Here is a 15,174-nt window from a genome sequence, read left to right as displayed (position 1 = left end):
GCTATCAGTTGCTGGCAGTTCACCTGTCCCTCCCCCTACTGCCATGTGCTGCTCCTGCCCTCTGCCTTGGAGCTGCTCCCCGGAGCCTCCTGCTTGCTGTGCGGGGGGGATGTAGGGGGGCTAATGTCAGGGTGTCACCCTGCTCCCCGCTTACCCTTTCTCCATAGGGGGAACATGACAGGGCTCAAGACGGAGAGAGCTTGCTGGCCGCAGCTGCTGTCTCAACTTCCTGATCTGTTTAAAAAGGCAATGTACTTAGAGTGGTGTCAGTGTACTTAAAGGGGCAATGCGCATTTCTCCCTCTCACACAGGGGGTGTGTCTCTGTCTGACATGCTGTCTCCCCTCCCTCCATTCATGCTGCCTTGTAGAGTGTGAGGCTACATTAACAACGTGTTAACCCTTGAGGGTTCAGCCGAGTGCTAGTTCATCATTTTGCAGTAAGGCATTCCCTGGGAAATATCCCACCCTCTTCCACCTTCTAGTTTCACCTCAACCAAGCTTCACAATCATTACTGTGTACAGTATTAAATTGTTTGTTTAAAACTTGTACTCTGTGTGTGTGTGTGGGGGGGGGGCGGGAAATTTCCCTGGAACCTAACACACCCCCATTTACATCATTCTTACAGGGAAATCAGATTCGCGTAACATCTTTTCGCTTAAAGTTGCATTTTTCAGGAACATAACTACAACGTTAAGCGTGGAGTTACTGTAGGGTAATTGCTATAAATTGATGTTCTCTGTGCCCAAGAGAGCTTTCTAAATACGACAGTGCAAACAAATGCAAGACATTAAGGAAGGGAGCAAGTATTAATGAGAAGGAAGAAAGGATCCTCCCTCCCTCCAGTCTCATTTTGGCTACTGATCTTTCTTCTCAACTTCCTCCTTCTCTGCTACTGTCATCAACACCAACGACCTTCTTGTCACTCAGTTCCACAATTTGGGGGTTATTTTTTGATTGCCCAGCTCCTCTTGCTGCAGACATCCAGGCTTAATACAAATCCTTCTGTTCTTTCCTCCAAGGTATCCAAGATGCATCCTTTTCTTTCCATCCCTGAAACTAAATCTCACCTTCATGTCCTCATTATGTCCTGCTTTGCCTTCTATAGCATCCTGCCCTAACACCCATGTTTCTTTTAATCTATATAAAATGCTGCAGCTTAAGTCATCTTCCTTGTCTGTCATTCTGATCATCTTACTCCTCCTTTGGAATTCCCTTTCATGACTCCACATCCCCTATGTTACCACATACAGTCTTATGGCCATCAATTCAAAACCCTGCATAAATCATCCCTTCCTTACTTATCTTCCTTGTTCTTGCTTTGCATTGTCAACCATCCAGCTGTCAGCTTCTTGCATAAATATATCCATGTCGTCTTCCATGTGGTGGCCAACCTTCCTTTATCTGCACTTCCTGTACACTCTTGGTATTTAAGTCCCCCTTGAAGACCCACTTTTGCCATTCTGCTCACAGCATCTGTTTGACATGTATAGTTAAAAAAAACAACAACTGTTTACCTCTTCCTCTGTCTACTTGTCTGTCCGTCCCTTAGCTTGTGATATCTTTGGTGCAAGGACCATTCCTCCATGTCTGTCTTGAAAGCACATTATGTGTTTAATGTTGTGCCCACAAAGTGATTATTTCTGAGAGACGTATCTTTTTTTAGGTGAGAGGAGTGTAGGGGTTTTGCAGAAAATGAGATCAGAAATGCAGGCAGGTGATGTCTTGACATACTCTTAGCTCACTGACACCCAAAAAAATTGGGAAACAATGCCAGGTTACCAGACTAACATTCACAATTGAACAATGACAGTGCACAGAACCTAGCCAATATGGTAGTGAGAGTATATCTCAAACACGTCACAAAATACGGATGGACCAGTAATTACGTTAGCTCAGCATGGAAAGTTAAGGTCCAGAGTCAGTGGTGGGGTATGGAGGGGAAGGGACTCGTTCAAAATAGAATGAAAATTATTATGGCATAACAAAATACCAAATGTAAAAATTCATTTTCTTGAAGCATATGGAGGAATGTATGAAATGCACTGTGAAGCTGTGAATGCATTGTGAGTGCACTGCAAATCCTACATATTGTACACAAATTTAGGGAAGTGTGTTACAAAAATCTAAACTGAGACACTTTTATGAATTTGGTTTTTAATTTCCATTTGATAAGTTGATTTTTTTTTTTTAGCTTGATTCCTCCATAACCAAAATCTAGTGACAGTTTGGCAAGATGGCCTTACCTGGGGAAGCCGAATGTCTTTCTCTTAACCACCAAATGCATCATTTGGTGACATTTTTTCTTACATTCTGGAAGAATGTGAGATAACCGTAATTGAAACAATATATTATTACAATTATTAATCATGTTTGTTTATGTAGTACTTAAGGACCAACCAAGAATGGAGTCCCATTGTGCTCGGCACTGTACGCACAGAGTAGCTGACAGTCGCTGTCCTGGCGAGCTTACAAACTAAATAGATAAGACAGATACAGGGTGGGAAAAGGGTAGAACACACAAGTAGAGTGAACAAAGTGAAGGCGAGAAACATCATGTTAGTGCCACAAAATTTTAGGGTGGTTTAGTTAGGAGGGGATAAATTTAAATGAAAAGAAAAGTGAAGGGAGAGGGAATGTTGAAAGGAAGGGGGAGATGATGGGGACGAGTGAAAGAGAAGAGGGGAAGAGGGCCATGTGTGGGGTGAAGCTGAGATGAAGAGACTAAGGGAGTGGGAGGGAGAAGGTTGGAACAAACAGCCAGTCAACATGGAGTAAAGAGTGTCACGTCAAAACTGTAGCAAGTTCTCTGAATGTCAGAAGCTGCTTCTGTAGCTGGTTCTACTGTCTCTGGAGTCTTGACTGATTTCTCTCTGCAATTTTCCCCTAAAAGACCACATAACTTGGGGAGGGAAGGCTCTAGTTTCTCTGAAGTGGTCTCCCCTGCACAGTTATGGGTCTGGAGCATGCTAGAGGGAGGGATGGCTCCATCTGGCTCCCATTTTACCTTCTCCTCCCCATCCAGTGCAGCAGTCCCTGCTTTGCCTGCTTCTGCAGCTGCTCCTACCAGCTAAAGTCTAGTTTAGTCTAGTCAGCTAAAGTTAAAGTCACAGACTTGTCATTACTAGAAAAAATTAATAAAGGGTGCTAGTGCGCATGTATAAGTCTTACATAACAAATGTGCTTTGAGACCTTCCAAATAAACCACATAACCATAAAATTATGTAAGCAATCCAGTCCTCTGCCAGCTATTTGAAATTTGCTAGTGAATATTTTTCACTATTAAAACACGGTTATGCTTACTGAAATGTTTAATGTTTTACTCTTGTAACCCTAGTGCTAAAACTATTAAAAAGCTTGCCATAGTTTAAAGTGTCTGGCCTGGTGTGCATCCACATGTTTTATAACTTAGTTTAACAGAACTGTTCATGTCATTGGGGCAGTTGCAAACACAATGCTGATTAAGAATGGTTTAACACATCTGCTCTATTAAACAGGTTTCTCACCACTTGTTAATCAAATAGAAGCACTAAATGAGCTTTGAGATTGCTTTAGTTAAATCACATTTGTGAAACCATATTCATAATTGTCTTTCCATCACACTATGTGAAAGGGATCTTTGAAATAAAAGTCTGAGGGTAAGGGACAGGGGAAACATAGGTGATAAAATTGAGAGAAATCTCTTTTCTCACCGCTTACTCTGCATTTCTAACATGCTCATTACTGCATTATAATGCTACATAACAATGATAACAATGATTCACAGAGAGAGGATACTACCCAAGTGTGCCCAAAATCCTGTCTTTCCCACATTGAAGTTTTGCTCCCCATTTTTTATATCATTTAATTCAGGGACAGTAATTGAATAAATCATTTTAAAGCGCAAGGAGAGATTTTTCTTGCATGTTTGCGAAGTGTTCCCAATGCTGGTGTAGAAAACTTGGTGTTTTTGGTTTTGCTTCTTTCTGACTGGTGCTATATAGTTCTGAAACTGCCTTTTCTGTTGTTGTGGTGACAGTAACTATTTATCCTAAATTGTGAGAGTGCCAAGTTACTTTAGCTCTGTACACAAGTATCTTTGATAAGTAATACCACCCTTCGCCCTACCCTCAATAAAAAAAAAGTTAAAATGACCACCAGTTGGCTGGCCTGGTATTCCAATTGCTGCCAGTGCAGAGGAGTCATTTCAGTTTCTGAGCTTTCCAGACCATTAGGGAGTGGTAATAACATAGTGGAAGCCACAGATTTTCACCTTACCCATAACCAGTTTTTGAACTAGTTTTTACATGTCACCAGGCAGTGTGGATAGAATTGACATCTTTTGAAGATGTCCTTTTGGATTCTAAATTAAATTCCAAAATAAATTAACTTTGTCAGTTTGACTTTACACAGAGAAGACTATTACTATGTAGCATCGTGTGTGTGGAGTTTTACTGATGAATAAGAAGAAACAGTCCCCACCCCAAGAAGCTTAAAGTTTCTATTGAATGTAACTATAATAAGTAATAAAACCATGAGGACGGAAAGGAAGGATCTGATATTCAGAAGGAAAGTTGAAACTGCTAATTGAAAAGTATTATTTATAAGGGATTTGGATCAATTTATTTTACTTCTGTCGTGTTTATTTTGGGTACATTTTAATTTTGTTTTATTTTTAGTATGCTCAGGCAAGAGAGAGGGAGCAGATAGCACCGGAGCTGAAAATAGTGACGGAAAACAAGCTGAAAGAAGTGAGTTTTGAGGTGCTGCTTGAAGGAGAGGAGGGTGCTTGGCACGTGGAAGGAATGAAGCTGTGTGGAGGGAGACAAAGGGAGTATTAAGAAGAGAGGAATGGACGTAGCGAAAGGCATAAAGGTGTTGGGAGTAGAAGGAAGTTAGTGTCGACACATGGCTAAGGTTTAAAATAGGCTTCCAGTACCAAGTAGTCTACAACAGAGAGAACGTTCAGAAAATGAGGTTGAATATTATGCCTGTTACTCAATATCCTATTTAGAGGACTGGGAAAGCTGTTCTAGAAATAAAAAGAAAAAACAAGATGTTGAGGAATATTTGCTGTGAATTATCCTGAGGGGTTTGGATGGCTCAGGAAGCTGGTAATTATGATCTGGAAGTTAAGCAGTTAATGTTAAGCACATGCTTAAGTGCATTGCTGAATCGGGACCCAAGACACCAACTTGAATCCAGTCCTGGTTAGTAGCATCTGAAAGCTGTCACCATGTAATGGCTGCTCAGTTTGAAATTAATTTGATGATTTTAATACAGTGGACAGGTGACTGCCTCACAAAAAACACTTCCATAATTGTTACCAACTTGTTCCTTTGTCAGCCATCTAAACAGAGAGGTCAAAGACCAAAAGGACCTAGAGGCTGAAACACTCTCTGCTCCCTGGCAGGGTGGAGCTTCTAGGGGATAGAAGCAACTAGCCTAGATGCTGATAAGCAGCTGTGGAGCCAGGGGGAGCAGTACCAGGAGCAGTACCAGGAGAATTAGCAAGTAGAATGTGGTCATTGTTATATACTAATGGAAGAGGGGTTAGCAGGAGAGGAACCCATGCTTCCTGAGACAGTAGGGAGGGAAGAGGCAAATGTCGCTTCTATAGTAGGTATTATGAATAATTCATATCTAAAAGGCTATAGTCTCTTCCCCTTCTCTATCAGCCTATTCACCTGAAAATTATAAGACCCCATCAACTTGACTTGTAGTAAATTAAAAATATTTTCAGATACTACAGCAATATTTGTATCCCCTGCCAATTTTTGTGGCTTTTCTTATTTAAAACATTTTTTTCTTTGTTGCTGTGAAAGACACCTGGAATAAAAGGGGGAAACTGAGAGACTATACAGGAGAAACAATGAAATACTTTATTTAGTACACTTGACAGTACATTATTTTTCTTTTCTCTCTTCCAGTTACGGTAATTCTAATTACTTGTAAAAATAATACATAAAAAAAAATTAGAATTGTGGAGTAGATGGAGTATGAAATGATAGTGGGACCTCCAAGGAGGGTTGTCTGAGAAGTAATTGGAAAGAGGAGTGGAGCAAAGAGGTGGCTTTTTTTTATTTTTTTTTATTTTTTATTTTATTTATTTTATTTTTTTTAAGAGCCATCACCATAGAGATGAGAGCTGAGATAATGAGAACAGGTATGGTCCCCTACAGAGAGTATGGAGGCTATTTGCAGAGGGAACCATGAGGAATGCTAACAGACAGGAGGTAGAGGGAAGGATGAGAAGCTACCAAAGAAAATGCTGGAGATGAGCCTGGAGAGCGTAGCTAGAGAAGCCTAAATAGGAGAAAATGGAGAGGGGAACATTTTAAATCCATTTCCATAGACATTTCTCCAAAAATGAAATGCCTCTGGTTTGGGAGCTGTTACATGGAGTCTAATGAAATAGATAGATTCTCAGGGCCTCAGTGTTTGAAGTTAAATTAAGTATTTAGAACTTTATGGGCCTCTTTTCTCATCTCCTTCCCCCCCCCCACCAAACAAAGATCTCCCTCTCTCAATAGCTCCTCCAACCTGCCAGTTGCCTTCCAAAGGGAGGAGGTGCCAGTGGCCTACTATGTTATCTCCGGCATCTTCAGTGGAGGATGGAAGTCTAAGTTCTCCTCTGTCTTCAGGAGGGATCTCTGTCACTCTCGCGCTTGTGCAAACCCAGTGTTCTCCCCCCCTTTTTTTTTCTTTCCTGGCAATGGAAAGAGGTTTGGTGTTGCACAAGTTCTTTTGTATTCCCTGTTCCCTAAGTTTCCCTGTGTTCTCTATTCCTCTGCATCCCACTCACACGCATCTGTCTCCCACTCAGCCCAAAGATGGTTGGAGGAAGGATTAGGCAGTCTTTTTCCCCCTCTATACTTTAGAACCATGTTGAGTGTACTTTCTGCCTGTTTCCTGGACTCTCTTCCTTGTTACAGTTGTGCTGCCCTGCTTAGCTCTGAAGCTCCAGTAGACAGGAGAAGCTTAGAAGAGGCCATGTCTCGGGCATCCTTCCCATATATTCCCCTCCACAGAGACTCCAAGGTCAAAAGGCCAGCTTTTTAGCTGCTCTACCAGCTGCCCAGGATTATAACTAGGACAGGGAGCACGAAGGATGGGTTTTAAATATCAGACAGTTGGCAAGTATGCTGGAGAGAGATTTCAATAGCATATGGCTTCCACTTGCACATCCAGCACCTCTGCTTCTCAGGACTTTGACACCTTTGTTTGTAGTCTGTCTTGCCAGTCTGTGGAGCTTATGGGACTTTCTCACCAGATGCTGTTGGTTCCACCAGACTCTCTGCCCTGTGTGAATCATTGGTTCACCTTTGAGTGATTGTCCGCATGGATTCCACTTCTGGTGCACATGTACCTGAGAGCAGATTCTTTTGGTCTATAGTGTCATTGGGGCTACACCTGTGCTTTCGATGCACTCACACTCCCCCCACCTGAAGACATAAAGGGCAGAGTGGGCCCAATCATCTCTCAGTTCCTTCTTTTCACACAGGGCTGTGAGATGGAACCCCTGCAGTGTCCACTTTTCTGCGCACTGTGCAACTTGCATACCCATGTGGGAGATTGAGGCCCACAGGGCTAGTCTACCTTGCATAGTGTCCCTAAAAGACTCTTAGGCTGTACTCTCCATTTTACCAGAAATTGTCTGATTTTTCATTTAAATCTGGTGATTCACTTTCCAGTTTTTTCCTCAGGTCCCAGTCAAACCAAAAGAAAGCCAACCTGCACACCCTTGATGTGTACAGTGTTGTCTCATACTACTTACATCAAACAAGGCTCTTCAGGAGCGCTCGCTCACAGACTGTTTGTAACATTGCAGATAGGAGCTCTTCTAGGCTGTTAGTAACATTGTAGATAGGGTTTAATGTCAAGCAGTATTTACTCAAAGATTGTCTTGGCAGGTATCAAATTTTATTAAATCATACTATGAGATAGCTAGATTAGATCCATCCATATAGGCGAGACACCAGTCCATCTTCTGTGGCTTCTTTGAGAAGCATCCCAATTTCTGAAATTTGCAAGTCATCTATGTTGGGATTAGCAGAAGGACAGTTACTTGCTTTACAGTAACTCTGGTTCTTTGAGATGTCTTGTTCACATGGATTCCATGACCTGTCCCTTTATTATGGAGTCCTATACCATCTGGATTCTATATTGCCAAAAAAACTGAGGGATCAGGTGGGCCCACTCCACCTTTTATGCCCTTATGTGGGGAGGTACCAGGGCATTCAGGGTGCAGGTGCAGCCCCAATGGATGCTGCGGGTCAAAAGTATCTGATCTCATGTGCATGCACACCAGAAGTGAAATCCATGTAGACATCACACCTTGAACAACCACAGTTACTGTAAGGTAAGTAACTGTTCTTTCATTGCCCACCTCTCCTCATTCAGATCTTCTTGTTGCCCACATCGTATGGTTGAAAGAACCTTTCATGTCTTGGTCAGAATATGTAGTTGCTGATGTACCCACTGGGTGCAATTTATCAGGTAGAAAATATTTATTCATAGTCCATGAATAGGAAGATATCCAGCCAATAGCCCTTTAGATTAGTTAATAGTTAACTTCCTTGTCTCTTCCCTCTCCCCCACAGGTGTCTGTAGGTGAGTATTGTAATCATTGAGCAGATCCCTGTATCACATTTAGAGAATTAAATACAATCGTTGTTTATTGTGCACCATAAAATGTGATGTTTGTTTGCTTTCTACTAGAACAAGAGGATGAAGAAGCCAGTACTGGGTCTCACTTAAAACTGATAGTAGATGCTTTCCTTCAGCAACTCCCAAACTGTGTCAACAGAGACCTCATAGACAAGGTAAAGTGACATTATTATATTATCCTCCCATAATCCCACAATATTAAGCCTTGCATGTTAATTTGATTAAAAGTATACTTCAGGTGTTTACCAGTGTAATAGCAAGAGAAACTGTAAGCAACGTTATAGGCCGTATAGGCTTCAGGGAGAGGATTTTAATGTTTTTACACACGAATTTTCAGACTCTTCTGCCTTTTTTCCAGGCAGCTGACTTGGCTATTTCTTTTATATTTTATGTAGCCATATCAGATCATAATAAGGTAGAATGTGAGTTTCAAGTGCAACAGGTAGTCCCGATTAATTTCATGTGTGGATGCTCTTATTCAGGAATAAGAGTGCTTTATCCCAAAATGGCGTAATCCATGTAGGAAATGGATTAAATTAATTCAGAATAAGGCATTCTTATTCTGGAATCAATATCATCCACATATGGAGTTAATCAGTAATAGCTATTGTACCTGCACAATTGCCATATGTGGCTGTTGGTCCTACAGAAAAGGCAAACTCCCCAGTCTCTCCCCATAGCTAGTGAACCTTGCAACTGTTTCCCTGACAGTTGACTGATTCTTTCTCTCCCTCCCCATCAGTCCAAAGTTTCCGTTTTCCATCTAGTAGTCCAAAGGTTCAATCAAAATCTTTACTAGAGTATAAACAGTCATGTCTTTTGAATGTGTAAATTCTAGCTAGAAAATGAAGATATTTATTTTTTAAGCAATTGCATGTAGCAAAAGCTTGATTTAAGTAACAGACACTTTTAATATGTAGGTTTTACTGCTTTATGTGTAGAAATTTCAGTTTAAATGTGAAACATTGACTTTTCTCTTACAGGCAGCAATGGATTTTTGCATGAGTATGAATACAAAAGCGAATAGAAGAAAGTTAGTACGAGCTCTCTTCATAGTTCCTAGACAAAGGTAGGAAAAGGAAAAAAATCTCGTAGAGCAACACTTTCTTGTCTATTTAAATCACTAAGGCAATGTTAAATAATGTTCACTGCAACTACGAAGTCTCACGTGTCTACTACGTTTGCCATTGATGCACACTTCTCTGGTGGTATTTGCTTATTGATTAAGGATAAACTTAAAATCAGCAAGCAAACTAAGATTGTTGGTACTGGAAAAATTTTCAGTATGGATACTATTGCAACTTACCTTTTCTGGTGATAATTACAGTTATAATAAATATTTTGGTGGCTCATGTTTTTGTTCAAACAGTGACATCAAAAATAAAGCTTTTCCAGGAAAAAGTTGTTCACGTGTCAATCAGAACTTCAATACTAGTAGCTGAAAATCCATCCTGTCGCACAGGTATGGCATTTGAGCCAAGTAATCCATTATCTATGCAATCTCCCTCATACAGCCAATGAAATTGTTGCATGCAGTTAAGCTGTAGAGTATGGGTGGTGATTGGTTGAGTTACCTTTCATAGTGATATCAGAGGTAAGTCAACCTCTGTGGTCTAGCACTCTTGGCATATATAAGGCATAGCTGCCTTACTATATACTACACGTATATAACTTATAGAGTCAAAATGGCAAGAACTTAAAAACTGGACAGTAACAGACTGCAAATCCTAATGATTGAACCTGGTGATATTCTAATAAAAAGGAGTTCTCAGCCATGCTTCCAGCTGTTTCCATTGCTTCACACTGATTCAAAAGACATTCATTCTAGGCTTCAGAGTGATATAGAATGATAATCCTCGAATCTTATTATATGGATTATCCTGGGAAGCATTGCAGTAAGATACAGTGGTGATGTATAGTAAATTAGTTTCTATGTGAGATCTTGCTATATGTTATGAAAAATCTCAAGATAATAACTTTATCTCACTGAGCTGTCATGGGAGTTTTGCTGTACTGAAACCCTTTGTGCCCTCTTTCTGCCTCTCCTTATGGGCAGCCAGCTTTTCCCATCCCTTTACTGACCACATCAGTTATCTAAGTGGCATTTTGATGGGAATTCTATTAATTAAGAGCTCCAACATTTTCTCCCTGACCGCCTGTTTTAAGAGGTCAGAGACTTTAACTGCAAACAGCCTAAGACTCAAATGGCATGTTTTTTAAAAAAATCATTTTTTAAGGAAAAAAGATATATATATATATATATATATATATATAGAGGGAGAGGGAGAGGGAGAGGGGGAGGGGGAGGGGGAGGGGGAGGGGGAGGGGGAGGGAGGGAGGGACGTTGATCTGTGTAATGTATCTAGCCTTACTCCCTGCCAAAGCTCATCTAGATAAGTGCACCTTATGTGCTTGACATGAAGAAAAAAATCTTACCTTTCTAGAGCGTGCATTGCCAACATCTCATCTCATCTTTTGGCTGGCAGATGTTAACGTTGCAGCCTTTGATTTTCAAATTTCATGTGTCATCCCTCTGTACCTTCCTGGAGCCCCTCCCTTGTAATTTTCATGTTCCTTTGATCTGCCTCTTCTCATTTGACTTGACCCTCAAAGGTAGTACTTTGTAGAAGAGAACAGTCTCTTAAAGAATGTCTTGTTATGGTCCTAGTCCATTCAAGATTGTATTAATTGCTATGAATAAACAAGCTTTGGTTCTTTGTTCTCCTGTACCATTTTTTCCATTTAAACAGCTGTATGCAGTAAAAGCTGTGTTATCCAGCACTTTAACAACTGGAGAGCTCTATAAACTGGCATTTTGGATCTTCATTGAAAATCCGGTTTATAGTCCAGTTGGCATGAGGCTGGCAGGCTCCCTACCTGGCTCTGGAAGTGGCGGCATGTCCCTGCTGCTCCTAGGCAGAGGAACGGCCAGAAGGGGTTCGGAGTGCAGGAGGGGGCTTGGGGCGTGGCCTTTGAGAGGGAGTTTGGATGCAGGAGGGGGCTTGGAGCAGGCGGTTAGGGTATGGGGGAGGGTGTGCCAGATTTAGGCGGTGCTCACCTCGGGTGGCTGTACTCACTGCTTCCACTCTGCTTCAAGCCCTGGCTCCCCAGCTCCTATTGGCCGGGAACGGCAGCCAGTGGGAGCTGTGGGGGCGGCGCCTGTGGGTGGAGGCAGTGTGCAGAGCTCCCTAGACACACCTCCACCTAGGAGCAACAGGGACATGTCATCGCTTGCAGGGAGCTGCCTGAGGTGACCACTGCCCGGATCTGGCACCCCCTCCTGTACCCCAACCCCCTGCTCTGAGCCCCTTGCTGCACCCAAACTCCCTCCCAGAGTCTGCGCCCTGTACCCCATCCTGTGCACCAGCCCTGAGCCCCCTCCCACACCCAAACTCCCTCCCTCTTAGTTAACCAGAATTTTTACTTACCAGCACCCTCATCCCCCAGCATGCCAGATAACAAAGCTTTTACTGTACATGCTGAAATAGCTATCTTCCAGCCCATCTTTGCATCCTATTAGTGTGTATTATTCGAAGGACCTTCTATTCTTGTGTTCTTCTGTAATGACCATGCTTTTGCATACTGATTATCCTGGTGTTAACCTGAATGTCTGCTTTGCATCTAAGATTAGAAGGATGTGCTCATATAATTCTTTAGTGGCGGAGCTGTCAAAAGATGACATTTGTTAGAGCTCATTGCCCCATTTGTGTTAGTGGGACGTGTCCTCACCAGCAATCAGCTGACCCTTTGTCCTTGCAAGTTATTGGGATAACTTAAATAGATTATCAGGCAACAAATTGATTGAACATGTTTGCATGTGGATGCAAGGGGCATTTCAGTTCTCTCTAGTGTAGACCAAGCCTAAAAAGCCTGTCCTTTTTTATAACACTACATTATACTGGTCTTAAATCAGTTTTCCTCTTTACCTTTACTGTAATACCTGCCAAATTATACTGAATTTACAAGATGTAATATTTAATAAATTATCATTATGCATAACAAAATAAGTCCTTTTTACATGGATTTTAGGTCATTATTATCCAGTACTCTTTAGTGGCTCATTGAAAAAGAACAAAATAAACAGCTTTTAACAGCTAGAGCTAATGATTAATTTGAGCAGTCTAATCTCTACAGCATGTTGGAAGGATGCAAGTATGGGAAATGGAACAAGTGATACTGTACGTTTCCAGAACCTCACTTGAAAAATGGAAATGGTATAATACTTTTATCACTGCAGAAAAACTTGTGCTGATTACAATGGGGCCGAAGTCCAAATGCCTTACTGGTTTTATTAGTTTAATGTGAATCCAAGTTTTGAACAAATGCTCTTCTTTAATGATCCCTGAGCAGGTTTCAAGATTATCAAAGCCTGATTCATAAACAGCTCTCTTTCTGAGCATCTTTCATTTATTCTGAAGAGTGCATTCTTTATTCTAACATAAAACAAACACAGTTACTGAAATAATTCCTAGAAGAATTTGAAATGTGAATCTTACAGATCAGCATTAATCTCCCAATTACTAATATTCGATAACAAGTGCAATCAGTGTTGAGTGAGAACTAATAGTTAGTTTGTTTGGCTAAGATCTTGTACAGCTCCCCCTTTGCCTATTATGACTCCCTTAGTATCCACTCTCCCACATGAATCATAGAATATTAGGGTTTTAAGAGACCTCAGGAGGTCATCTAGTTCAACCCCCTGCTCAAAGCAGGACCAACAGCAACTAAATCATCCCAGACAGGGCTTTGTCAAGCCGGGCCTTAAAAATCTCTAAGGATGGAGATTCCACCACCTCCCTAGGTAACCCATTCCAGTGCTGCTTCACCCTCCTAGTGAAATAGCGGTGACGGGTTGGATCACAGAAACCCCCTGTGAGCTGCCACCTGATGTGCCAAGGCTACCTCTGCTCCTGTTTTCCCTGCCAGGTCAGGACTCCAGCACCCTGTCTTGCTGAGCCAGACACTCCTGTCTGCTCCAACAAAGACCCAGGGTCTGAATTACTTGCCCCAAAGCTGCAGGTTTACCCGAAAGCAGCTAACAGAAGTGTGCTTGTCTTTAGCACTCAGATGCCCAACTCCCAATGGGGTCTAAACCCAAATAAATCCCTTTTACCCTGTATAAAGCTTATACAGGGTAAACTCATAAATTGTTTGCCCTCTATAACACTGATAGAGAGAGATGCACAGTTGTTCCCCCCCCCCCCAGGTATTAATACATACTCTGAGTTAATTAATAAGTAAAAAGTTATTTTATTAAATACAGAAAGTGGGGTTTAAGTGGTTCCAAGTAGTAACAGACAGAACAAAGTAAGTCACCAAGCAAAATAAAATAAAACACGCAAATCTATGTCTAATCAAACTGAATACAGATAATCTCACCCTCAGACATGCTTCAGTAAGTTTTTTCCTCAGACTGGACACCTTCCAGACCTGGGCACAATTCTTTTCCCTGGTACAGCTCTTGTTCCAGCTCAGGTGATAGCTAGGGGATTCTTCATGATGTTCTTTGTTCTCTTCCACCCCTTTATATATCTTTTGCATAAGGCGGGAATCCTTTTGTCCCTCTCTGAGTTCTCATCCGCTCCTTCTCAATGGAAAGAGACCAGGTTAAAGATGGATTCCAGTTCAGATGACATGATCACATGTCACTGCAAGACTTCATTACCCACTTGCCACCACACAGGTATACAGGAAGACTCACAGGTAAAACACAGCCATTTGCAGACAATGGTCCTAGTTAATGGGAGTCCTCAAGATTCCAAACCACCATTAATGGCCCACACTTTACATAATTACAACAGGCCTTCAGATTTATATTTCATATTTTTAGTTTCAGATACAAGAGTGGTACATATATACAAATAGGATGGTTACACTCAGTAGATTATAAGCTTTTGTAATAGAGACCTTTTGCATGAAGCATATCTCAGTTACATTATATTCACTTATTAAATTTTTATAAAACCATATAGACTGCAAAATGTCACAATAACGCTTCCTAATATCCAACCAAGACCTCCCCCACTGCAACTTGACACCATTGCTTCTTGTTCTGTCATCTGTCACCACAGAACAGCCTAGCTCCATCCTCTTTGGAACCCCCCTTCAGGTAGTTGAAGGCTACTATCAAATCCCCCCTCACGCTTCTCTTCTGCAGACTAAATAAGCCCAGTTCCCTTAGTCTCTCCTCATAAGTCATGTGCCCTAGCCCCCTAAACATTTTTGTTGCCCTCTGGTGGACTCTCTCCAATTTGTCCACATCTCTTCTGTAGTGGGGGAACCAAAACTGGACGCAGTACTCCAGATGTGGCCTCACCAGTGTCGAATAGAGTGGAATAATCACTTCCCTCGATCTGCTGACAATGCTCCTACTAATACAGCCCAATATGCCGTTGTCCTTCTTGGCAATGAGGGCACACTGCTGACTCATATCCAGTTTCTCATCCACTGTAATCCCCAGGTACTTTTCTGCAGAACAGCTGCTTAGCCAGTTGGTCCCCAGCCTGTAGCAGTGCATGGGATGCTT

The 15,174-nt window shown here is 41.7% G+C and overlaps 1 protein-coding gene across 1 annotated transcript in view; it reads left to right on the top strand.

Annotated features, from left to right (window-relative positions):
- The window catches only part of UPF2 (UPF2 regulator of nonsense mediated mRNA decay), a 140,508-nt gene that overhangs the window by 30,349 nt on the left and 94,985 nt on the right, over positions 1-15,174 (top strand). Inside the window, 3 exon segments of the mRNA XM_044982034.1 lie at positions 4,658-4,729; positions 8,700-8,803; positions 9,632-9,717. Coding sequence (XP_044837969.1) covers positions 4,658-4,729; positions 8,700-8,803; positions 9,632-9,717 — 262 coding nt within the window.

This window comes from Mauremys mutica, chromosome 1, assembly GCF_020497125.1.
Source record: "Mauremys mutica isolate MM-2020 ecotype Southern chromosome 1, ASM2049712v1, whole genome shotgun sequence".
NCBI classification, from domain to species: Eukaryota; Metazoa; Chordata; order Testudines; family Geoemydidae; genus Mauremys; species Mauremys mutica.
This window is presented reverse-complemented; position numbering and strand designations above follow the sequence as displayed.